This window comes from Pecten maximus, chromosome 5 (assembly GCF_902652985.1).
Source record: "Pecten maximus chromosome 5, xPecMax1.1, whole genome shotgun sequence".
NCBI classification, from domain to species: Eukaryota; Metazoa; Mollusca; class Bivalvia; order Pectinida; family Pectinidae; genus Pecten; species Pecten maximus.
The window spans coordinates 24121722-24148229 of record NC_047019.1 but is presented as its reverse complement, the minus strand read 5'-3'; the positions used below and the strand labels follow the sequence as shown (position 1 = coordinate 24148229).

Below are 26508 nucleotides of genomic sequence, written 5' to 3'. Positions count from 1 at the left end.
TTAAAGTTGAGTTAAAAATTAAAATTCAAATGATATCAATTCTAAGGTGTATGAATTATTTGGTTTTTAATGAAAAAAATCTGAACTGCCAATTGCTGTCTTTTCATTTGAATTTTGTTTGATTCCCAGGTAATTACTGTTTTATGAACATGTTTTTGGCTGTGATCTATAACCAGTTCAGAGGTTACTTTCAGGTAAGTAGAAATTTAAACATACAGGACTGGTGTACTTCAATAATGATAATGTTGTTATGGACGTCACATTAAAAGACGTTGTTATGATATGTATTACTCGTAGACAGGTATATTGATAATGTTGTAATGGATGTAACATTAAAAGAAGTTACTAAATTTAAAAAAATGATATGTATAACTCGTAGACAGGTATAATGATAATGTTGTTATTGACGTCACATTATAAAAGAAGTTACTAATGATATGTATAACCCTGAACCTGTTGCGGCACCTACTTAGTAATACATTACTTACTATGTATAAAGTAATTGAACAATAATACATGTATCTTCAAACATGTTAGGCTTGTATATTAAATTTACACAATAAGTTTGTAAATTAAAATTTTCATCCATTTCTGTAGACCTCCATGCAAGCCAGTTTGTTGAGGCGAAGGGTCGGAGTACGGGCTGCTTACGAGGTGCTGAAGGACAGAGACCTCTATACTCATGTGGCCAGTTCTCCAGCGTGAGTATACAGATCTAACTTGTGGAAGGATACATTTTTGATTGAAACATAATTGTAAAAAGTTTTTTTTTTTTATTAATGGATAAATGTTATCTGATGATTTTGATTTTAGAGTTATGGTATGAAGTTAAATTATATCATACAATTGTTATGTGCTTGATTTGTTGTATTCATTAAATAGTTCAGGATCTAGTGTTAGGATAATGCTATGACTGTATCCATTTGCAATTGATATTAGTATAGGATTGTCCAGTTGTACTCTCCAGTAACATTTATTTAATGAAATAACTATCTAAAAATTAAGAGAATGAATAATTTTACCTTATCACAAACATTTGTTTAGAAAATAAACTTATTTTGTTTACAATTGATATATGGCTTGTTGACGAGATGATGGGTCAGTCAGTGGCTTGTTATCTATATAGTGTGATTGTGTGGTCAGACATATCAGAGGACTGACAAGTTTAACACAAAAACAACACAACACCGACCCTGTACAGGCACTAGGGGGACAGACATTTACTGATAACTTATACTGTCGTTAAACACAACACCGACGCTGATAACTTATACTGTCGTTAAACACAACACTGACCCAGTACAGGTACTAGGGGACAGACATTTACTGATAACTTATACTGTCGTTAAACACAACACCGACCCTGATAACTTATACTGTCGTTAAACACAACACCGACCCTGATAACTTATACTGTCGTTAAACACAACACCGACCCTGATAACTTATACTGTCGTTAAACACAACACCGACCCTGATAACATATACTGTCATTAAACACAACACCGACCCTGTACAGGCACTAGGGGGCTAGACATTTACTGATAACTTATACTGTCGTTAAACACAACACCGACCCTGTACAGGCACTAGTGGGTCAGACATTTACTGATAACTTATACTGTCGTTAAACACAACACCGACCCTGTACAGGCACTAGGGGGTTAGACATTTACTGATAACTTATACTGTCGTTAAACACAACACCGACCCTGTACAGGCACTAGTGGGTCAGACATTTACTGATAACTTATACTGTCGTTAAACACAACACCGACCCTGTACAGGCACTAGTGGGTCAGACATTTTCCTGATACCTGCCGTTAAACACAACACCGACCCTGATAACTTATACTGTCGTTAAACACAACACCGACCCTGATAACTTATACTGTCGTTAAACACAACACCGACCCTGATAACTTATAATGCCGTTAAACACAACACCGACCCTGCACAGGCACTAGGGGGTTAGACATTTACTGATAACTTATACTGTCGTTAAACACAACACCGACTCTGATAACATATACTGCCGTTAAACACAACACCGACCCTGATAACTTATACTGTCGTTAAACACAACACCGACCCTGATAACTTATACTGTCGTTAAACACAACACCGACCCTGATAACTTATACTGTCGTTAAACACAACACCGATCCTGATAACATATACTGTCGTTAAACACAACACCGACCCTGATAACATATACTGTCATTAAACACAACACCAACCCTGTACAGGCACTAGGGGGTTAGACATTTACTGATAACTTATACTGTCGTTAAACACAACACCGACCCTGATAACTTATACTGTCGTTAAACACAACACCGACCCTGTACAGGCACTAGTGGGTCAGACATTTCCTGATACCTGCCGTTAAACACAACATCGACCCTGATAACTTATACTGTCGTTAAACACAACACCGACCCTGATAACTTATACTGTCGTTAAACACAACACCGACCCTGATAACTTATACTGTCGTTAAACACAACACCGACCCTGATAACTTATACTGCCGTTTAACGCAACACTAGCATATATCAAGGATCATGCCAGACACAAATTATAAAATTCATTATAAAGAAATCATCAAAAAATAGAAAACAAAATTTATCTCAATTGTTAATCCACTCCAGTTTAAGTACCTGATTATGGAATATCTGTTTACTGAAGATTAATGATATAGAAGCTGTCGACAGTTACATTTTAGTTGTGTTCCTGTTTAGATAAATAGTGTGTAATGTTTACATATTTTCAGGTCTGGGGTTGCCATAGAAACAGTAAAACTGGTATTAGAGGATGTTACATTACCAAAGAAAGTCAAAATGGCCATTTCCCAGGTAATGTACAATGTACAATATACTAGCTGTTACAGACCATTCACACTGTTACAGGCACCAACCAACCAATTGTTTTCCCATAGACTTCAGTGTTATCATTAAAATTCTTGAATTCAATATGGCAATTAGTGTTTATAACAAAAGTTAGGGTCTCATATAACACGTAATCAAAAAAAAAGTTGTGTCCTTCAGTTCAAATTTTTTCCAGGGCAGGGTAGCCATTTTGAAAATGGATGAATTTCGCAGTAAAAATTCTCAAAAATCTGAAATGTTTTTTGATAAATTACCTGTTGATTATTATGACCTGAACTTTTGGAAAAAAATTCAATCAGACTAACGTAATTTATAACATTTCTTGTGGACATTGCCCTTACCTGGTTTGTACCTTTACCTGGTTTGTACCCTTACCTGGTTTGTACCCTTACCTGGTTTGTACCCTTGCCTGGTTTGTACCTCTGTCAGTCCAATTTTAAATATGATAAAAAGTTGAGCTATAACATCATGTGTTTTACCTTTAAATGTGTTCTGATGATGAAACAGTACAGTGATTCACTCATAGCATGGATAATAACAGTACAGTGATTCACTCATAGAATGGATAATAACAGTAAAGTGATTCACTCATAGAATGGATAATAACAGTAAAGTGATTCACTCATAGAATGGATAATAACAGTACAGTGATTCACTCATAGAATGGATAATAACAGTACAGTGATTCACTCATAGAATGGATAATAACATTAAAGTGATTCACTCATAGAATGGATAATAACAGTACAGTGATTCACTCATAGAGTGGATAATAACAGTACAGTGATTCACTCATAGCATGGATAATAACAGTACAGTGATCCACTCATAGCATGGATAATAACAGTACAGTGATTCACTCATAGCATGGATAATAACAGTACAGTGATTCACTCATAGAGTGGATAATAACAGTACAGTGATTCACTCATAGCATGGATAATAACAGTACAGTGATTCACTCATAGAATGGATAATAACAGTACAGTGATTCACTCATAGCATGGATAATAACAGTACAGTGATTCACTCATAGAGTGGATAATAACAGTACAGTGATTCACTCATAGCATGGATAATAACAGTACAGTGATTCACTCATAGCATGGATAATAACAGTACAGTGATTCACTCATAGAATGGATAATAACAGTACAGTTATTCACTCATAGCATGGATAATAACAGTACAGTGATTCACTCATAGAGTGGATAATAACAGTACAGTGATTCACTCATAGCATGGATAATAACAGTACAGTGATTCACTCATAGCATGGATAATAACAGTACAGTGATTCACTCATAGCATGGATAATAACAGTACAGTGATTCACTCATAGCATGGATAATAACAGTACAGTGATTCACTCATAGCATGGATAATACTAGTACAGTGATTCACTCATAGCATGGATAATAACAGTACAGTGATTCACTCATAGCATGGATAATAACAGTAAAGTGATTCACTCATAGAATGGATAATAACAGTACAGTGATTCACTCATAGCATGGATAATAACAGTAAAGTGATTCACTCATAGAATAATAACAGTACAGTGATTCACTCATAGAATGGATAATAACAGTACAGTGATTCACTCATAGAGTGGATAATAACAGTACAGTGATTCGCTCATAGAGTGGATAATAACAGTACAGTGATTCACTCATAGCATGGATAATAACTGTACAGTGATTCACTCATAGAATGGATAATGAAAGATAGGCACAACAATTGTTGTCAAAAATGAAAATAGAAATATTTGGGTTTTAAACAAAATAGAGCTAGCGCAGATGATATAAGTTTAAGTGGGATTTTATTTGCTATATTCTTTGAAGTTATTTGCTGCTTTTATTTCAGGACTTGAACACCAGACAGATGAATCAGACGGATAGTTTACAGAATTTGCAGTTTCAGGAATGCTTTGATCTTATTGTCAAAGAATCTTTCACTCGACATGTAGGTATTGATAGAAATAATTTTGATTTTGTTGAATTCCTGAACTGTTTATCTAAGATACAATTGTATAATAATTACTTACAATGTATCTTATAAATAAAATAAAATGTACTCCTTATTATATATAAATCTAAATGTGTCTGAGTGATTGATATAGAAAAAAGACTTTAAGATAAAATGGGTGTTGATATGTTATGAACATGCTGTGCAGTTTTAATGTGTACGGCTATGTTCGAAGGATGATGTGGTAATCTATGCATCAATTTTCTAATTAATTCAGCTTGATTTTCAAAAATAAAAAAAACATTCTATGACTTGTACATTCCTTTAGTTGATTTTAAGTTTGAGAAAAACTATTAATTTCATTATTAAACAATCTTACAAGGGGAATCATTTTAACTTATTTGTACTCTTCAGCATCAAAATGATATAATCTGTACTGTTTCCATAGAAACCAGAAGTGCGGTGGCTGTCCAACCCTATTCTCCGTCGGATACAACGAGTGATTGCCCACAGAGGCTATAACTACTTTGGCAATGTTGTGGCCCTTCTTAACGTCATTATGATTTCAGTAAGTGATCCCCATCTCTGTAATCGTATTACTATTACTGGTGGAGGGGCGGGGCTTATTTGTACCCATATTCTGGTGGAGGGGCGGGGCTTATTTCCTCGGGTGAATTATGTTTTACCTGGATATTTAATGATCTTTGATGCATAACTGTAAAACAGAGGGATTGGTAAAAAAATTTTATTGCAAGGAAATCAGCGTGTCTGCAGGCAGTCATTGAAATAATATTTGTAATATTTTTGAAGTCCCCCTGAATTTTGATATATTTTCCAGCCTTAATCTAGATTATAAGATTATGTTTTAGTCTAGATGTAACTTTTAATTTAGTTACTTTTCTAATAGATGCAGCTCTTGCAGAATTGTTGTGTCTATTCTATGTCACTGTTGATATCGATGCCTTATCTATGCAGTAATTTGTACTGAAATTATTATTAATATTATGTATATATCACAATTTAGGGGAGGTAATGGTAGTATTCAAAATAAGAAGTAATGAATATAACTTGGACTTTTAAAATAAGGACTTTTTAAATAAGAATTGATACAATATGGCTTATGTTTCGATACAGAATTGTTGATATTTTTTTCCCAAATATGGTACATGTTTTTGTATCAATTTGGGTGTTTATCACCTGTAAGTGTTTTCTGTTATTGTCAATATATATATATTTGACAGGTGGAGCTTGCAACTCAGTATGATAAATCACTGAACTCCAGTAAATCGGCTCTTAATGTAAGTAGGATAATCCCTTTATCTGCCTACAACTACATGTATATATATGTAAGTAGGATAATCCCTTTATCTCCTACAGCTATATACATGTAAGTAGATCCCTTTATCTGGCTACAGCTATATACATGTAAATAGATCATCCCTTTATCTGCGTACAGCTATATACATGTAAGTAGGATAATCCCTTAATCTGCCTACAGCTATATATATGTAAGTAGGATTATCCCTTAATCTGCCTACAGCTATATATATGTAAGTAGGATTATCCCTTTACCTGCGTATATACATGTATGAAGTGAAATGTTACTAGTATTAGTATTTTAATTGAAACGCCAACTCAAAGTCACTCAGTTATTTTAATAAACAATCAATACTTGTGAACCTGTATGTCATAAGGTCACCTGTTACATGTGATTTGATATTGCGGAATTGTGTTTGACATCACAGCTTTTGTTGACCTTAGCATATTTTGACATAACAGAGGTTTTGTTTGACATTGCGGATTGTGTTTGACATCACAGCTTTTGTTAACCTTAGCATATTTTGACATAACAGAGGTTTTGTTTGACATTGCGGATTGTGTTTGACATCACAGTTTTTGTTAACCTTAACATATTTTGACATAACAGGGGTTTTGTTTGACATTGCAGATTGTGAATTTTGCCTTCATTTTGTACTACCTGTTTGAGCAAACTTTTAAACTCACTGCGCTGGGTTGGAAACGCTACGTGTATGAACGATGGAACATATTTGATGGCATCACTACCATTTTCCTTGTGGTAATTAAAACTTATATCAATAGACATGAACATATTCTATATACATATAGAGTAACAATTTAAAAATTTACAAATTAAAATTAGCTTAACGAATTAAAGAATTTTTTTGTGGGTTTGATCAATAGTTTTAAAAATTTACGATATCATAACTTTTTGATGATGGCTTTGAACTAAATGCTCCTTCTTTATATCACAGAAAATTGAGAATAGCTGAGTCATATTTTATGATAGTACAAGAGAGCATTTTCTTTACATACTATTCTAATGAATGCTGTTTTATTTTTTGCAGATATTAGAAATATTTTCAGTTGCCAAATATGGTCTTCCATTATCAAAGTAAGCAGCTTTCAGTTGACAAAATTCAATCGTTAACTGGCCTCTCGTAGAGAGAGGGAAGTCATCTTGTCACCCTAGTGTAGGGGTTATCGTTGTTTTCTATATGTTATGTTTTTGGTGCAAGAACATGTTGAAAGGCATCAGTAAAATCCTTTATAGTTGTACTAGTAAGGAAACTAATATCTGGTTTAATTGTTGATCTAGGGGTTAACTATTATATCTCGGTGTTTAAATGATTATGATGTTAATTTTAGTATTAACTATTTATATATATTAATCATGATGGAAAACTTAATTTGAATATGCCTATTTAACCTGCAAATATTACAATACATTTTGGTTGATATATCAATATATTGCAGTATACTTTCCGGCTGGTAAACTTGCCCCCTAACACTAGTGTGAGGTGATATACAATTGACTTCTATTTATGACAGAGCAGGAGAGGTCCATGACCAACTCACCCTTTGGAATGCTGTCCGCATCATCAACATCCTCATCATGGTGCGACTGTTTAGGATTATACCTCATATAAAGGTCTGTACTGTTTAGGATTATGACAATACATAAAGGTTTGTACTGTTTAGGATTATACTACATATAAAGGTCTGTACTGTTTAGGATTATACCTAACATAAAGGTCTGTACTGTTTAGGATTATACCTAACATAAAGGTCTGTACTGTTTAGGATTATACCTCATATAAAGGTCTGTAATGTTTAGGATTATACCTCATATAAAGGTCTGTACTGTTTAGGATTATACCTAACATAAAGTTCTGTACTGTTTAGGATTATACCTAACATAAAGGTCTGTACTGTTTAGGATTATACCTAACATAAAGGTCTGTAATGTTTAGGATTATACCTCATATAAAGGTCTGTACTGTTTAGGATTATACCTCACATAAAGGTCTGTAATGTTTAGGATTATACCTCATATAAAGGTCTGTACTGTTTAGGATTATACCTAACATAAAGGTCTGTACTGTTTAGGATTATACCTCATATAAAGGTCTGTACTGTTTAGGATTATACCTCATATAAAGGTCTGTACTGTTTAGGATTATACCTCATATAAAGGTCTGTACTGTTTAGGATTATACCACATATAAAGGTCTGTACTGTTTAGGATTATACCTCATATAAAGGTCTGTACTGTTTAGGATTATACCACATATAAAGGTCTGTACTGTTTAGGATTATACCTCATATAAAGGTCTGTACTGTTTAGGATTATACCTCACATAAAGGTCTGTACTGTTTAGGATTATACCACATATAAAGGTCTGTAATGTTTAGGATTATACTACATATAAAGGTCTGTACTGTTTAGGATTATACCTCATATAAAGGTCTGTACTGTTTAGGATTATACCACATATAAATATCTGTACATTTTAATGTTTACATTGAATTTAATATTTTACAGGCCATGTCTATTGTTGCCAATACCCTCGTGGATCTTATAAAGAATCTGAAAGCTTTTGGTGGTATATTAGTGGTAAGTACTACCATTCTAATGTAAACACTGTACTCAAATTACATGTTATCAAAATATCGCACTTAGTATAAAACCTACCTTATCATACTGGCACAAATTTGGTGAGGTTGTACACATGTATTATGATGTCAGTATGTGCAGGCTTTTAAATATGACAATTAGTTAAAATTGGTTTGTGGGTTATTAATGATGTCTGAATATATAAATACATAATATAGAGGTATAATGTTTTTCTGGGATATGATAATTATAGCTTTTTAATATAGACAGGTCGTCAGAATACACTATATATAAGTACAAAATGTGATTTTGATTGATATGCAACAGATTATATATAATTACAGCTGTGTTGCCTGTATATGTACATAGTGTTGGTTAATCTGTATCGCAGAATACTCTGATGTCAGATTAACCAAAATACTCAGATTTCAGTTTAGACAGAAAACACAGGTGTCAGATTAAACAGAATAATCAGGTGTCAGATTAGACAGAATACTCAGGTGTCAGATTAGACAGAATACTCTGGTGTCAGATTAGACAGATTACTCAGGTGTCGGATTAGACAGAATACTCAGGTGTCAGATTAGACAGAATACTCAGGTGTCAGATTAGACTGAATACTCTGGTGTCAGATTAGACAGAATACTCTGGTGTCAGATTAGACAGAATGCTCTGGTGTCAGATTAGACAGAATAGTCTGGTGTCAGATTAGACAGTCAAACTCTGGTGTCAGATTAGACAGAATAGTCTGGTGTCAGATTAGACAGAATACTCTGGTGTCAGATTAGACAGAATACTCTGGTGTCAGTTTAAACAGATTTCACTGTATATAATTGATGTCTTTGTTCTCTTTTCGAGGTGATATATTACTCATTTGCTATACTGGGTATAGAGATCTTCCATGACGTTATAAAATACCAGGAAACAAATAGCACAGGAGCAGACAGGTAAGGTCCTTGCTAATATCCAGATTTTCAAATTATATTTGATGACATTTTCATTCCTCAGTCAATCACATTTGATATATAGGCCTACTGTAATAATTTATTTCTGTTCATATGACAGTTAACATCATTGTGATATTCATTATACCCTTTTTAGGTCATCTGACCCGAAGGGTCAGGATGACCTATAGTCATCATGCTTCGTCCGTCGTCGTGCGCCGTCCGCCGTGCGCCGTGCGTAAACTTTTCACATTTCAATCCTCTTCTCAAGTTCCACCAGTGGGATTAAGCTGAAATTTGCCTGAAATGATCCTGAGATGGTCCTGACCAAGTGTTGTTATTTTTCGGGTCAATCCAAAATCCAAGATGGCCGCCATAGCCGCCATTTTGAAAACACATTTTAAACTTCTTCTCAAGTTCCACCAGCGCTGTTGGGCTGAAACTTGCCAGAAATGATCCTGAGATGATCCCGACCAAGTGTTGTTATTTATTAGATTGGTCTGAAATCCAAGATGGCCGCCATAGCCGCCATCTTGAAAAACACATTTTAAACTTCTTCTAAAGTTCCACCAGTGCTATTGAGCTGAAACTTGCCTGAAATGATCCTGATACGATCGCGACCAAGTGTTGTTATTTTTCGGGTCGGTCAGAAATCCAAGATGGCCGCCATAGCCGCCATCTTGAAAAACACATTTTGAACTTTTTCTCAAGTTCCACCAGTGCTGTTGGGCTGAAACTTGCCAGAAATGATCATGAGATGATCCCGACCAAGTGTTGTTATTTTTCGGGTCGGTCCGAAATCCAAGATGGCCGCCATAGCCGCCATCTTGAAAAACACATTTTAAACTTCTTCTAAAGTTCCACCAGTGCTATAGAGCTGAAACTTGCCTGAAATGATCCTGATATGATCCCGACCAAGTGTTGTTATTTTTCGGGTCAGTCCGAAATCCAAGATGGCCGCCATAGCCGCCATCTTGAAAAACACATTTAAAACTTCTTCTCAAGTTTCACCAGTGCTATTGAGCTGAAACTTGCCTGAAATGATCCTGATATGATCCCGACCAAGTGTAGTTATTTTGTGGGTCGGTCCGTAATCCAAGATGGCGGCCATAGCCGCCATCTTGAAAAACACATTTTAAACTTCTTCTAAAGTTCCACCAGTGCTATAGAGCTGAAACTTGCCTGAAATGATCCTGATATGATCCCGACCAAGTGTTGTTATTTTTCGGGTCAGTCCGAAATCCAAGATGGCCGCCATAGCCGCCATCTTGAAAAACACATTTAAAACTTCTTCTCAAGTTTCACCAGTGCTATTGAGCTGAAACTTGCCTGAAATGATCCTGATATGATCCCGACCAAGTGTAGTTATTTTGTGGGTCGGTCCGTAATCCAAGATGGCGGCCATAGCCGCCATCTTGAAAAACACATTTTAAACTTCTTCTCAAGTTCCACCAGTGCTATTGAGTTGAAACTTGCCTGAAACGATCCTGATATGATCCCGACCAAGTGTTGTTATTTTCCGGGTCGGTCCGAAAGCCAAGATGGCCGCCATAGCCGCCATCTTAAAAAACACATTTTAAACTTCTTCTCCAGTTCCACTGGTGCCATTGAGCTGGAAATTGGTGAGGATGTTAAGAAAGGAGGGCCAACAAGGTGTTCTTATTTTTTCAGCCTCGTAAAAACTTTGACATAGCAGCAATGGCGGCCATTTTGTAACATGATTGCGCAATCATGGTTTTCCTGAACAACACCTATTTCAAACTTCTTCTCAAATTCCACCAGTGGGATTCAGCTCTAACTTACCAGAAATTATCCTTAGATGGTCCAGACCAAGTGTTGTTATTTATTGGGTTGGTCAGAAATCCAAGATGGCCACCATGGCTAACAGTGCCACTATATACTTGCTACAGAGAATGCATACTACAATAATATAAGGGTTTTAATTTAGAGTCAGATGACCGTTTAGGCCCCTGGGCCTCTTGTTATGAATTAGAGGAGTATATTATACTGGATATCAAATATCCGGACACAACAGGCCCCCTTCTACAGCAATTATACATTTTTAGGCAGCAGTACAGTGTACTACTAAAAGTACATACAGTGGAACTTCGTTAACTCGAACTCGGATAACTCGAATACCCCGCTTAACTCGAAGTACCTCGCCGGTCCTGGCCGAATTCTCTCTTTATCTTAGTAAAAAAAACTCGGAAAATTCGAATTCGGATAACTCGAAAAACTCGGATAATACGAAGTAAAAATTTGGTCCCAACAATAAAAATCCTACTTGAAATGTTCGAATAACTCGAAGTATAATTTTCGTCGATCGGTGGCAAACGCCGACATTTTTTAAGAGCTAATTTCCGTTTGTAATACTGAACATATCGGCACTACTAACCTACATGCTATTATAAGTGTTTCATAAATTCATAAAAGAAATTGTCGGTTGAATCTTATAACAACAAGTCTTGGTGATAAAAAGTACTGCTTTACTTACATCAGGTAATTTCCCAAGGCGGTCGCCGATATCAGTACACACGATAGTCAACAACTCATCTACCCGTTTGCTCAAGCGGAACTAATCTCTGACACACCGGTAGATCTACCCGGCTGATGTTTTTACAGGTGTAGAAATGACACAGTCACCGGCGCCTATTAAATCTTTAAACTGCTGAAACAATAGCGTAATTACTGCCGAGGTGTTCAGAGTACAACTGTGCTGTCTATTAAATCGGATAAAACGCCAACTCAGTTACAGTAACATTTTATGAGGTTCACTTTTTGTCAGTTGCGAGTTGCGAGTTGGAAAATGCGAGTTGCGAGTTACAAAATGCGAGTTGCGAGTTGGAAAAAGCGAGTTGCGAGTTGCAAAATGCGAGTTGCGAGTTGGAAAATGCGAGTTGCGAGTTGCAAAATGCGAGTTGCGAGTTGGAAAATGCGAGTTGCGAGTTGGAAAATGCGAGTTGCGAGTTACAAAATGCGAGTTGCGAGTTGGAAAATGCGAGTTGCGAGTTGCAAAATGCGAGTTGCGAGTTGGAAAATGCGAGTTGCGAGTTGCAAAATGCGAGTTACGAGTTGAAAAATGCGAGTTGCGAGTTGGAAAATGCGAGTTGCGAGTTGCAAAATGCGAGTTGCGAGTTGGAAAATGCGAGTTGCGAGTTGGAAAATGCGAGTTGCGAGTTACAAAATTTGAGTTGCGAGTTGGAAAATGCGAGTTGCAAAATGCGAGTTGCGAGTTGCTAAATGCGAGTTGCGAGTTACAAAATGCGAGTTGCGAGTTGCAAAATGCGAGTTGCGAGTTGCAAAATGCGAGTTGCGAGTTGCAAAATGCGAGTTGCGAGTTGCAAAATGCGAGTTGCAAGTTGCAAAATGCGAGTTGCGAGTTACAAAATTTGAGTTGCGAGTTGCAAAATTTGAGTTGCGAGTTACAAAATGCGAGTTGCGAGTTGGAAAAAGCGAGTTGCGAGTTGCAAAATGCGAGTTGCGAGTTGGAAAATGCGAGTTGCGAGTTGGAAAATGCGAGTTGCGAGTTGGAAAATGCGAGTTGCGAGTTACAAAATGCGAGTTGCGAGTTGGAAAATGCGAGTTGCGAGTTGCAAAATGCGAGTTGCGAGTTGGAAAATGCGAGTTGCGAGTTGCAAAATGCGAGTTACGAGTTGAAAAATGCGAGTTGCGAGTTACAAAATGCGAGTTGCGAGTTGGAAAATGCGAGTTGCGAGTTGCAAAATGCGAGTTGCGAGTTGGAAAATGCGAGTTGCGAGTTGGAAAATGCGAGTTGCGAGTTACAAAATTTGAGTTGCGAGTTGGAAAATGCGAGTTGCGAGTTGCAAAATGCGAGTTGCGAGTTGCTAAATGCGAGTTGCGAGTTGCAAAATGCGAGTTGCGAGTTGCAAAATGCGAGTTGCGAGTTGCAAAATGCGAGTTGCGAGTTGCAAAATGCGAGTTGCGAGTTGCAAAATGCGAGTTGCGAGTTACAAAATTTGAGTTGCGAGTTGCAAAATGCGAGTTGCGAGTTGCAAAATGCGAGTTGCGAGTTGCAAAATGCGAGTTGCAAAATGCGAGTTGCGAGTTACAAAATGCGAGTTGCGAGTTACAAAATGCCATTATTAATGTTTCTTTAGAAAAAGTGTCTTTAAAACATACATCCCCAGAAAGCATGTGATTGTCATTGTTGGCTTCATTTTATCGCTAAAACGTATAAACTGGTAATAAACAAATGGGCGGAGCTATGTGCCAAAACAAACTAAAATCCTATTTTTAAAGAGTGGTCATCCGATGCCCTGGTATCTAAAATTGAAAAAAAAAGTAGGTGATAAAATATTTTAATTTTCGCATTAACCAGACTGACTATAATTGATTACATGAGCCTCTCCGTATAGCTCATATGGTAGAACCATCGCTTTAGTGACCCGAAGGTTCTGGGTTCGAATCAACAAAATTAATTTTATTCACATGTTGTTATGTTTTAAAGAATAATACAATTTAATTTTTTTTTCAACATTTAATGTATATTTAATATTGATTTATTTTAAAATTAAGTATTTAGTTCTGTGTCTGATTATATTCGGCAGTTATTACGAGAAAAGTTTGCTAATATAATGAAATATATGCTAAGGCAAGTTCACGTATACACGGAATGTAAACAACGGCCATGTGTGTAGTTTATGTGTAGTGTAGTATAGTATACGTTTTTGTAGTTTGGTTGTTTCCGGCTTCGTGAAAATTCTCCCGATAAGAATATGTGCGACGAGTGATTTTTATACACTGATGTCTCAAGGATTCCCCCGGTCAAGCGTCGAGGACAGCGGTCATTTTAATGTAAGGAGAGGCTGAATAAGCACCTTGGATTGCCATGAACACATGTGTTCCTCTTCCTTAAAGGATGCTTGTGACCTAATTGGGTCAACACCCGCTCACGTAATCTTTCAAATGAATTGATTTACAAAGAAAGTGAACGAGACAATAAGTACAACTACTGTACGCCCCACCCAATGGTAAGGTGTGACAATCTTTTGTTAACTGATACATTAGAAACTTCTACTTTCACTTAACAATAATTAATTCCGGCTTGTGGAAGTCATTTCGACTCATCACATGTCAAATCAAAATTTCTGACATGATACAACAGATAAAACCATGATACTAACTCTGTGATAGACTTTTTTACTGTAACGTTATGTTGAATTCAGTAACCGAAGTAATACAGATATAAGTAGACTTTATGACTACTGATTATTAAAAAAACATTTCTATGTTTTTCTACGTATATATGTGAAAGTGCACAAGAAAACAATGTCGGTTGCACAAAGTTTTAGCGATAAAATGAAGCCTACGATGACAATCACATGCTTTCTGGGGATGTATGTTTTAAAGACCAACACTTTTTTAAAAGAAACATTAATAATGGCATTTTGTAACTCGCAACTCGCATTTTGCAACTCGCAACTCGCATTTTGTAACTCGCAACTCGCATTTTGCAACTCGCAACTCTCATTTTGCAACTCGCAACTCGCATTTTGTAACTCGCAACTCGCATTTTGTAACTCGCAACTCGCATTTTGCAACTCGCAACTCGCATTTTGTAACTCGCAACTCGCATTTTGCAACTCGCAACTCGCATTTTGCAACTCGCAACTCGCATTTTGCAACTCGCAACTCGCATTTTGAAAAAAAAACAAAAACAAACAAAATTATTCGGGGGAGGGAGGGAGGGGGAGAGGCGTCATTGCCCCCTGCACCTTCAAGCACGCATGTCTCTCCACACTAGACGTGCCACTGTATAATACCTGATCCCTATGGTATAATGGTGATGAAAATTCTTTTAATGCGAAGCCTGATATACTCATTTCTTTTCCTCAGAATGTACAAACGGCTCCGCGTGGTTAATATTTTTAAGGAAATGGGATGTTAATTATATAGATATTTATAAATATCGTCCTGATCAGAGGCGTAGGAAGTCGTCAAAAAGAATGTGTGTGTGTGTGTGTGTGTGTGTGTGGTGTTTGTGTGTGGAGGGGGGGGGAGGGGAGTTGGTAACCCTAAATTGTATGCACTAAACAAATGATAATCGTATGCCATCTCCGCAAAGTTAACCAATAATTATCATTTCAACATCCCGATGATAATTCATGAAATACAAAATAAGTTATTTACGCCAATCAGGATATATTATTTATAGTGAAACATGAATCACAGTAATCCTAACGAAAAGACAAAGCAAATGGTGATATACAATTTATAGAGAATATTGAATGCTTTCCCGTTTGATATAACATATTTCATGAGCATGACAGAATATCGAAATATTCTGTCATACGAGTGAAATGTACGCTATATTTAAAACATCGAAAAATTTACAGTGTCAAAAAGTGCGGGAGTCAGTAATGACGTCATTTCTTAATTAAAATAATCTGTTGCGTGACGAATTGTGTATATATTTCCTTGTTACGGAAAGGATGTACAATCATATGTAAGTAAGTTGTACAACTTCTGTCCAATCCATTTGCTTTTATCTGCAATAAAATTGATTTAAACTAAACACATTTTTCAAGTTTTTCCTTTTTTTTCTTTTTTTTTTCAGGATATTATTTCCATAATTAATCGTCCTAGGGTCAAGAAAATAAGGCGGGGATCTGGGGGAAATACTTATTTTTTTCTGAATTATGTTTTCAGGATGTACTCTTCAATGTTTACTAAAAAGAAAACAGTGCAGGAATCCGGGGGACGTCCCAGAAGCTCTTGATAAAATGGTGTATTATTTCATCATATTGCTGAAGTTTCATGATCACATTTTTCCTACTTTAATTTTCGCGATGTTCTTACTAAAATTTCAGAGTTAACTGTTTAGCGGGCGTGAGACATTAAAGAAAATGAAGCGGGGATCTCGGAGTAGCCCACGACCATTTAGTTTTAAAATGCAGTTAATAAAACGATAATATCTCTTGTGATTGTCTTTAAAAGTGTATATGTCCATACAAACTTCCAGAAATGCGGAGTTTTCAGATTACATAGAACACATAAGATCGTTTTCTCTTTTAATTTGTTGTTGTGCATTCCTTGTTTTAGATTTGCAAATGCTAAGGCAACAGGATATTGTTTCGATCGTGAGAAATGGAAACAATTTAATGTTATTGTAATTTACATAAACATCACCTTTAGATGTCATTGCTAGGAGATAATCTTTTACTCACTTCCTGTTGAAATCGACAAACTATAGCCATTGTGTTGAAAATGAGACCTATTCCATACTCCCTCTATTGTTATATATACATGTACATATATATATATGTGTGTTATGGTAAAGTATCAAAACTGTATAAGTCTGATTTGGGGCGTAGCTCCGAATTTTCATCTTTTTTCATTTTTATAATTATGTTTACCCAATATATGATTTGCAGTGCTATCTGATGATGGAATTCTTTGTTATATTTTTTGCGAAAAAAATGGTCACTTGGCAAATTTTAGGGGAGGGGGGCACCCCTGCCTGGATCCGCCCATTTGTTTTGATATCTATTTCCTAGGTTTTAACGATAAAATGAAGCATACGATAAAAATCACAGGCTTTCGGAAGTTGTATGCTTTAAAGACTAACATTTTGTAATGAAAACATAAAGAATGGCATTTTGTAACTCGCAACTCGCATTTTGTAACTCGCAACTCGCATTTTGCGACTCGCAACTCGCATTTTGCAACTCGCAACTCGCATTTTGTAACTCGCAACTCACATTTTGCAACTCGCAACTCGCATTCTGCAACTCGCATTTTGCAACTCGCAACTCGCATTCTGCAACTCGCAACTCGCATTTTGCAACTCGCAACTCGCATTCTGCAACTCGCAACTCGCATTTTGCAACTCGCAACTCGCATTTTGTAACTCGCAACTCGCATTTTCCAACTCGCAACTCGCAACTCGAAGAAAAGAAACCCTCACATTTTATACGCACATGCGCAGCCCAACTTCCGGTGCTAATACACATGGAAATGGCGTGGTTATCAATAAAAAGTAAGTAGGCCGATCAAACAGTATTTTAGATATGTCCAATAAAAGGTAATGGTTCTGTTACGTTTTGTATGCATTCTGTGTTAAACTTAAACGGTTATTTGTTTTGACATTAATAACTTGTTATTTTGTCGAATTCCGTTTTATCGTTTACCTTTTGCAAACATGACTTGCACATCAGATCGTTATTGAAGTGACTAAGTGAAAGAAACTTTATCGTGACTGTATATCGGCAATTAAACTACACCAAATTACAAGTGACATAACGAAACATTACATATATATTTACATGTATTGACCAGTCTTCACACTAAACTGATGAGCGACAGAGCGAAGTTATAATGATTATATAATGTTGACAAATATTGACCAAACTTTTCACCAAAAACGATAACTCGCTTAATTCGAACACTCGGATAACTCGAAGTTTTTTCGTGGTCCCGTCGACTTCGAGTTAACGAAGTTCCACTGTAATTATGAAGCCATCACTGAAGTCTTTTTTATTGTAGTTATTGCTGCCATCCAAGGATGGTATCATTTATAGAGGTACCACTAGGGAAATTAATTCCAACAAAATGTGATTTATAAGATCAGAGAGATCCGAAAGGTTAATACAGAATCATTGGACATTGTTCTACTATTCCACGCATGGGGATGCTGTTGTTTGGTTATAGTCAGAAATAGATAAATTCAGAGAGACATTTGTAGGAGATAAACTCTGCATGACCACCTGACCAACAGGTTAATAGTTATCCGCTTACAATCTGATTTCCATATTTTATCTATCATAAATAAATTCTCAGCATAACTAAGCGAGTTTTTACATATATCCATCTATCTCAAGCTTTACTTTAATTGGTTACTAATACAGATATTGATGTTGGGAGCACTCTAAGGTTTTTGGGAAACCAATATACTTGTGTCCATATTGCTATGGTTGTAGACTGAGTTATGTCCCTTTTACTATGATTAAGACCGAGTAATGTCCCTTTTACTATGATTATAGACCGAGTAATGTCCCTTTTACTATGATTATAGACAGAGTAATGTCCCTTTTACTATGATTTTAGACCGAGTTATGTTCCTTTTGTAAATATGAGGCATATATATATGGTATAATGGTAATATTATACACATTTCACTAAACAAAATCTGTTAATTACCTAAAAAAAAAACTAATAAGAAGTTTGTCTACACACTGTACCTGATGATGTGGAACTAAACAACTAGAAATGATGAAAAGTTTGATATTCTATTTCTCCTTAGCCTTGTCTATGACTGTGGGTCTTATCAACAACTGGAGTACTGGGCCAACAATTTTGATGACTTTGCAGTAAGTTTTCAGTAACATTATTATAGTATATTGTGTTACAGATTTTGTATGTTCTCATCATTTTGAAATGTGAGGGTATCTTTGATAAGATTATTCAGACGACAGTCCATTGATTTTTGAAAAATTCATTAAGTTTTGAATTAATACTTGGTATCAAATATGTCTATTGTTTGTAGTGGGCCAGTCCCTACTGGACCCCCTGCTACTTTAAATGATAAAGAGTAAAAATTGATATGTGAGCACATTGTATGGGGCTACAAGGAGTGATATATGATGCTGTTGATGGTCAAACTAAATTCAACATAGATCACAAGCTTATTCCATTCCAGAGAGGTAACTTCATGTTGTTTATTTCATCCTTCTGGGCGAGGATATTGAAACGAAGAATATCCAGAACTACCTGTACCTGTCATTATCAAAAGAATGATATTCTAACTACAAATTGACTCCAATTGTTTTTAGAAACGTGGACAGAAAATTTCACAGTCAGTCCTAAAAACAAGCAATAGGGAAGATACCATTGAGGAATAGACCTTATTTATAGTTCTTATCATATGGTTTTGCTTCAAAAGCAATAATATTTCATTGTAGGCCGCCATTGTTGTGTTATGGGATGTGATGGTTGTCAATAACTGGAGTATTTTCCTGGCAGCCTACGCCAAAGCTCTCTCTCAGTAAGTAAACTTATTTATATCTGCCTTAAATCAAATCCTTTATGTAATTGATGTAATTGATGTAATTACCTCATTTAAATACTGGTGCAGTGTATTGTCAATATATCTTAACCATGACCATGAAGTTACATGCATGCTGTAAGGATTATGTGAAGTTACGATAGCAGTAAAATCTTAATGTATATTGTACAGTAACTCTGAACTTCATATCATAGCTGATTTAGTTGTTTGAAGAGAATTGATAATTTATATTAAAGAAAGAGTTTTAATTTCACAGATACCAGTGGTGATAGAATTTGATCAAGTCTTTGTAGTCATAGCTATACCTACTTTATGATACAGTGGCTGGTGTCTGTGATTATAGAATTATTGTTGGTTAATTTTGTAGGTGGAGCTATACCTATTTTATAGTATGGTGGCTGGTGTCTGTGATAATAGTGTTACAACTCTTCACAGCCCTCATCATAGAGGTAAGTAATCCAGTATGAAGCTGTTAGTCGTGTACCAAATGTTTCCAATATATAGGTCTCTGATTACAGTTACTGTCACCATTTTGCTCAATAAATTGCTGTTTTGATCTTAAGATCTGTTGATATGCAGTTGTGGCACATGCACTTTTTGAAAATTATTGATATGTGTTGTTAATATGATTTGATTTATAAAAACGATGAAAATGTCATATAATAGTAAGACTATTAGTGTAAAAGTGGTATCTGTTGCAATTAATTGTTATAGTTACTTTATACAGATCGAGTCACGTAGTATAAACTCTGTAACTGAAAGGGTACACAGACTCAGAATTCTGAACAGAATTTCTGTACTAGTTACTTGTACATTACATGGATTGGACAATTATTAAAGTATCAACATATATCCTGTTTCATGTAAAATCATAGTGATAAAGACATTTGATTTAAATTACCTTTCTTCCTGTAGAACTTCATCATGAAGTGGGACCGTAGTAGTCGAAACCAGGAGCATGAGGACCTGGCTAACAACAGTTTTACAGAATCTCTTCACTACATGTCACTCCACGAAATGTTTAGGTAAAACAATGAAGCCAAGACAAAATTATGTATTATAGTGGACTTGTGCCATTCCATAATGGCATGATATATACCATATATATAGATAACACATAATCTTAATTAAGATGTAACACAGCATTTCATTGGTGATTAGGATATCTTGCAACCGTATAACTAGCCGAGGGTATATGGATGGAATACAACACTTATATGGGATTTAATGGGTATTTTGGGGTAAATAAATATCTCATCTATCAATATATGTAAGGTAGGTGTTATGTCACGCCCAATTTTATTGTGTTTGCACCAAAATCTTAGCGAGACCAAACGGTGTCGGATAATTTCATGTTTTCATATAGTAGTGCACTCCGGCCCTATGCCAGACATGGTGTCAGGGCCAGAGGAAACTTGGGCTACTGTATAACCAAATCTTGCTGTCCATAAATTCTCATTTCAATATTGACACTGTAAAACTGATAATGATATCATTGACTGTGACACAGATAAATGACATTTCAGAAATACATTGTAGCATGATACTGACAGATTTATTAAATTAACGGTCAATTAAATTCCACCTTGCTTTGAAATTGACTAAATAAAACAAAGACTAAAATTTGAATGTGATATTCTGATAAGTATGGTGATATGGTTAAATAATTAAATTGGTCTTTGCAAGAATAGAAATGAGTACGGTATTTCAAAATCTATTTTCTTATGGAATTGTATTGATCATTATTTCAGAGAAAACTTAGAAGAGCCTTCAGAATCTGTGATTCTACAGGAGATAAAGGAGCACAAGTTTCTGAGTTTAAGTATATCACAATCTTGATAGACTGATCAGGACCGTCCTTACCACATCATTTCCTTCATTTATACAGCTACACTCCAGGGAAACTGAAGTAACTTTATATAATGACTACAGCAAAACTACTATCAACACACTATATATATATGTATATGGGACCATTCCAATGTTTAGGAGTTATGTCCCTTGCCATAGTTAAATTGATACACTTCACCCTGTACACTCCAGGCTTTGGTACGTTATTTTACAGTACCTATTAAATTAGATATTGTGTGTTATAAAAAATATCACAAACGTTTTTGAGAAGTTATTTTTGATACCAGACAATGAAATGAATCTTCAACAAATGCAGTTAGATATTGTTTTTTTTTTTAGATTTGAGTATGGTGATCAAATTTCTTATGATTTGTCTATGCTTTTTGTATGTATTGATAAAAATATATCGTTTTATATGATGTGGAAAACTAGACTATCAATACAAATGTAATGAACATTGCTTATCTGTGATAAATTTTATTTTGCATAAAAAGTTAAAATTCTAAATATACACTCTAATGTGAAATAATTTAGCATTACATTTATGTAAGTCAAAGGTATATTTTAACTTTATCATAAGGGTGTGTTTGGTATGAAATGAGATATAAACTGTACCATGGCTGTCACAGTTTGATATCCTGAAGGTGCTTCTGAAATATTATTTTATTACACATTGCAATTAGATTTTATGTTCACTGTATGTTTGATTTTAGAATTTCTGTTCAGAGTGGAAACATATTTGAAAATATGAACATGTCATATTCTACCGAGTAATGATACTTCTGTCAATTAAAAGGTGACTGTATATTTAGTGATTAATTCTTGTTTATGTCATCTGCACTGTTCAAGCCAAGAGTGTTCAATACAGCACACAAGTAATGGCCTCAGTGTTCTTTCAAATTGTTTCCCAATGATTGCAATAACTGCCTGTAATGAGTATTGTGAACTGTGATATGTATTTAGTATTGTTCAATATCTGTACAATTTTGCTGTTTTAGTTGGGATTCTTCCTCATTTCCATTAACAAAATAAGATTTTAGATTCTGCATAATTGCTCCAGCCTCCATTCACATCGAAATAAAACTTGTCCAGTAAATTGCAATTATAAGGAAGGAGTATTCATACCACTGTGTGGACATATTGGACATTTAATATACAGTTTGATGGTATTGGCACTGTACACAAATTCTCCTTCAATTCAAATTGGAAAATTTGGCATGTGTTTATGTCATATTTGCTAATTTCTTGGAATTTGCATCGTTGAGAGTGTGCATGTTCATATTGTCAGGCAAAAGAGAAGTACATTTATTGATTTTTTTAAACAAAATGATATCAACTTAATAAAATATGTCTTTTTTCAGTGAATTAATTTGAACATATTATCAGCTGCTTGTTCTTGTGGGATAGTCATACTTTGAAAATTATGAACAATAGATAAGTTGACTGATACTTTGTGTCTAAAATTAAGGTCCAAAAGTCGGAAGACTCCCTCATGATATGTTTATATTTATGAGTACATGCATAGGGAGGGTTGGTCTTTGGTATGTGTTCTACTTTGATCTTGGTGCTTTCGTTTACTAGTATGTTATGCAGTGATATTTATGATTATTATCATAATAATTATTTTGCTGTGAAGAATGATAACTAAATTGTATGTCTATGGTTAGTTGCTAAGTTTGTCACATTTTGTTATTTATTCTACGATCTACATTGTACCTTAAGTCCAGAGGACCAACATATAACCTTGTTTTCAGAGTAAGGGGATGATAACAGGAAAATGAAGTGTATTGGTAGTTCTACTGAAGGGCAGTATGGATATATATTGTTATTACTAGGTATGACACATAGTTCTACTGAAGGGCGGTATAGATATATATTGTTATTACTAGGTATGACACATAGTTCTACTGAAGGGCGGTATAGATATATATTGTTATTACTAGGTATGACACATAGTTCTACTGAAGGGCGGTATAGATATATATTGTTATTACTAGGTATGACACATAGTTCTACTGAAGGGCGGTATAGATATATATTGTTAGGATTAGGTATGACACATAGTTCTACTGAAGGGCAGTATAGATATATATTGTTATTACTAGGTATGACACATAGTTCTACTGAAGGGCAGTATAGATATATATTGTTAGGATTAGGTATGACACATAGTTCTACTGAAGCGCAGTATAGATATATATTGTTATTACTAGGTATGACACATAGTTCTACTGAAGGGCGGTATAGGTATATATTGTTATTACTAGGTATGACACATAGTTCTACTGAAGGGCGGTTATAGTTATATATTGTTATTACTAGGTATGACACATAGTTCTACTGAAGGGCGGTATAGATATATATTGTTATTACTAGGTATGACACATAGTCCTACTGAAGGGCGGTATAGATATATATTGTTATTACTAGGTATGACACGTAGTTCTACTGAAGGGCAGTATAGATATATATTGTTATTACTAGGTATGACACATAGTTCTACTGAAGGGCATTATAGATATATATTGTTAGGATTAGGTATGACACATAGTTCTACTGAAGGGCATTATAGATATATATTGTTAGGATTAGGTATGACACATAGTTCTACTGAAGGGCAGTATAGATATATATTGTTATTACTAGGTATGACACATAGTTCTACTGAAGGGCGGTATAGATATATATTGTTATTACTAGGTATGACACATAGTTCTACTGAAGGGCGGTATAGATATATATTGTTATTACTAGGTATGACACATAGTTCTACTGAAGGGCGGTATAGTTACATATGTATATATTGTTATTACTAGGTATGACACATATAGTTCTACTGAAGGGCGGTATAGATATATATTGTTATTACTAGGTATGACACATAGTTCTACTGAAGGGCGGTATAGATATATATTGTTATTACTAGGTATGACACATAGTTCTACTGAAGGGCATTATAGATATATATTGTTAGGATTAGGTATGACACATAGTTCTACTGAAGGGCGGTATAGTTATATATTGTTATTACCAGGTATGACACATAGTTCTACTGAAGGGCGGTATAGTTATATATTGTTAGGATTAGGTATGACACATAGTTCTACTGAAGGGCGGTATAGTTATATATTGTTAGGATTAGGTATGACACATAGTTCTACTGAAGGGCAGTATAGATATATATTGTTAGGATTATTAGTTAAATTTCATTACTTGTCTATTTTGTTAGAGGAGTTTGTACAAAAGAATTATTGATGTTAAATATCATGATTGACAGTGAAGATATTTTTCGACATGAATGACAGTCAATCTATGTTTACCCATCAGAATATTTAAAGATAAATTGTTAAAGGTTGAATGAATTGTATGTTAGATAATACCCATTTGATTACTAGTATTCACATAATCTGATCCTTATGTTATAAAATCTGAAACACATATCACATTCAAGACCATATGTACATGTAGATGTAACACATTACGTTATATATATAATACCGATTGTTATAATTCACACAATGCAATATAAATGTATATTTCATTGAAGTTATCCCATACATCTTACATGTGTGATATTTTTAGTGATCCCCTCGTGACGGTCGGTGATGGGATGTAGGGACAGGCTTGTACGTATGTACGAAACCAATCGGTGTCATTGCTCGAACAACTTGACTAATGATTCAGTTGTTCTGAAACTTCAGTCTTAGTACTCATAACCATCATCGCTTGTACATGTTCGCATTTTAACAACCTAGGGTCAAAATTTATGTCAATGTCATTATAACTGGTTTCATTATTAATCCAATTTGTCTGAAACTTCATACTCTTACACCCATCATTTCAGACTTGTACACATTCTCATTTCAACCACATGTTACTATAGAGTTTTGAAGTCAATGCTCAACAGACTTCATTAATTACCTGATTGTCCAGAAACATAATACACTAACTCACAACCATCATTATTTGTGTAAGTTTCGGTTTCACTCACCTGGGGTCAAAATTGAGGTCACTGTTACGGTACTATAAATATATTTTTAATGTCCTCGCTCAATTGACATAATTAATGTTCTATATATATGTTCTACTATTCCTGGAACTCCACAACTTCCTAACAACCATCATCTTTTGGGAAAATTTCGGATTCATCCTCCTGGGGTCAAACTAAGGTCACTTACTATAAATAGATTTTTGACATACTTACTCTACCGACATTATGCATAATAACTGATCTAAGACTCCATATGCTTACTGATCCATTGAGAATTATTATAAGGGAAATGCGACTTTCAGACCAAGATGAATTTGATATAGTTAAATCTGTAGTAGTTGGGTGGTAAATCTGGGGTAGCTAGAATGTCTCTATTATTTGGCGTGACTTAAGAAATAATTAACGATGATTCGTGTATTGTTGCAGGATATACAACGAGGACGAGGATATTTTGCAATTTTAATTAATACCTCTGCAGGCCTGCGGCCTTCGTTATTAATTTAATTGCAAAATATCCTCGTCCTCGTTGTATATCCTACAACAATACACGAGTCAAAGTTGATTATTTCTATTCTACCATGTACTGTTTATTTCTGAGATCTACCTCTTTCTAATAGAAAAACAGCAAAGAAACCCCGGGGAAACCTTGTAATTTATTTCTTGAGTATTGCATTATTTGTTTATAAAATATACATTTCTTTACAGGCAATACAGTATTACGATCAGGAACATCTATCATATGGCATTAATTTCGAAAATTCAAAAAAAAATTGATGGAAAAAGAAAAAGGGCCTTCGTAGGATTCGAACTCGCGTCGTGATAAAAGGTTTATGAAAGACTATAACCCTTTAGCCCACTCGGCTAATGTAACCGTATTACTAACAGTCTGTAACAGTCGTGACTCACAAGCGTGTATTATTGGC

General features: G+C 35.1%; 1 protein-coding gene across 1 annotated transcript in view; it reads left to right on the top strand.

The window, feature by feature from the left end:
- Positions 1 to 26064, top strand: part of LOC117327602 (two pore calcium channel protein 2-like) — a 37818-nt gene extending 11754 nt beyond the window's left edge. Inside the window, exons 11-26 of the mRNA XM_033884656.1 lie at positions 130 to 194; positions 598 to 701; positions 2777 to 2858; positions 4758 to 4856; positions 5308 to 5427; positions 6101 to 6157; positions 6808 to 6936; positions 7226 to 7272; positions 7710 to 7809; positions 8704 to 8775; positions 9634 to 9722; positions 18982 to 19048; positions 19640 to 19722; positions 20111 to 20192; positions 20659 to 20768; positions 21495 to 26064. Coding sequence (XP_033740547.1) covers positions 130 to 194; positions 598 to 701; positions 2777 to 2858; positions 4758 to 4856; positions 5308 to 5427; positions 6101 to 6157; positions 6808 to 6936; positions 7226 to 7272; positions 7710 to 7809; positions 8704 to 8775; positions 9634 to 9722; positions 18982 to 19048; positions 19640 to 19722; positions 20111 to 20192; positions 20659 to 20768; positions 21495 to 21582 — 1394 coding nt within the window. The 3' untranslated portion in view covers positions 21583 to 26064. The remainder of the gene's footprint in view (positions 1 to 129; positions 195 to 597; positions 702 to 2776; positions 2859 to 4757; positions 4857 to 5307; positions 5428 to 6100; positions 6158 to 6807; positions 6937 to 7225; positions 7273 to 7709; positions 7810 to 8703; positions 8776 to 9633; positions 9723 to 18981; positions 19049 to 19639; positions 19723 to 20110; positions 20193 to 20658; positions 20769 to 21494) is intronic.
- The last annotated feature ends 444 nt before the right edge of the window (positions 26065 to 26508 follow it).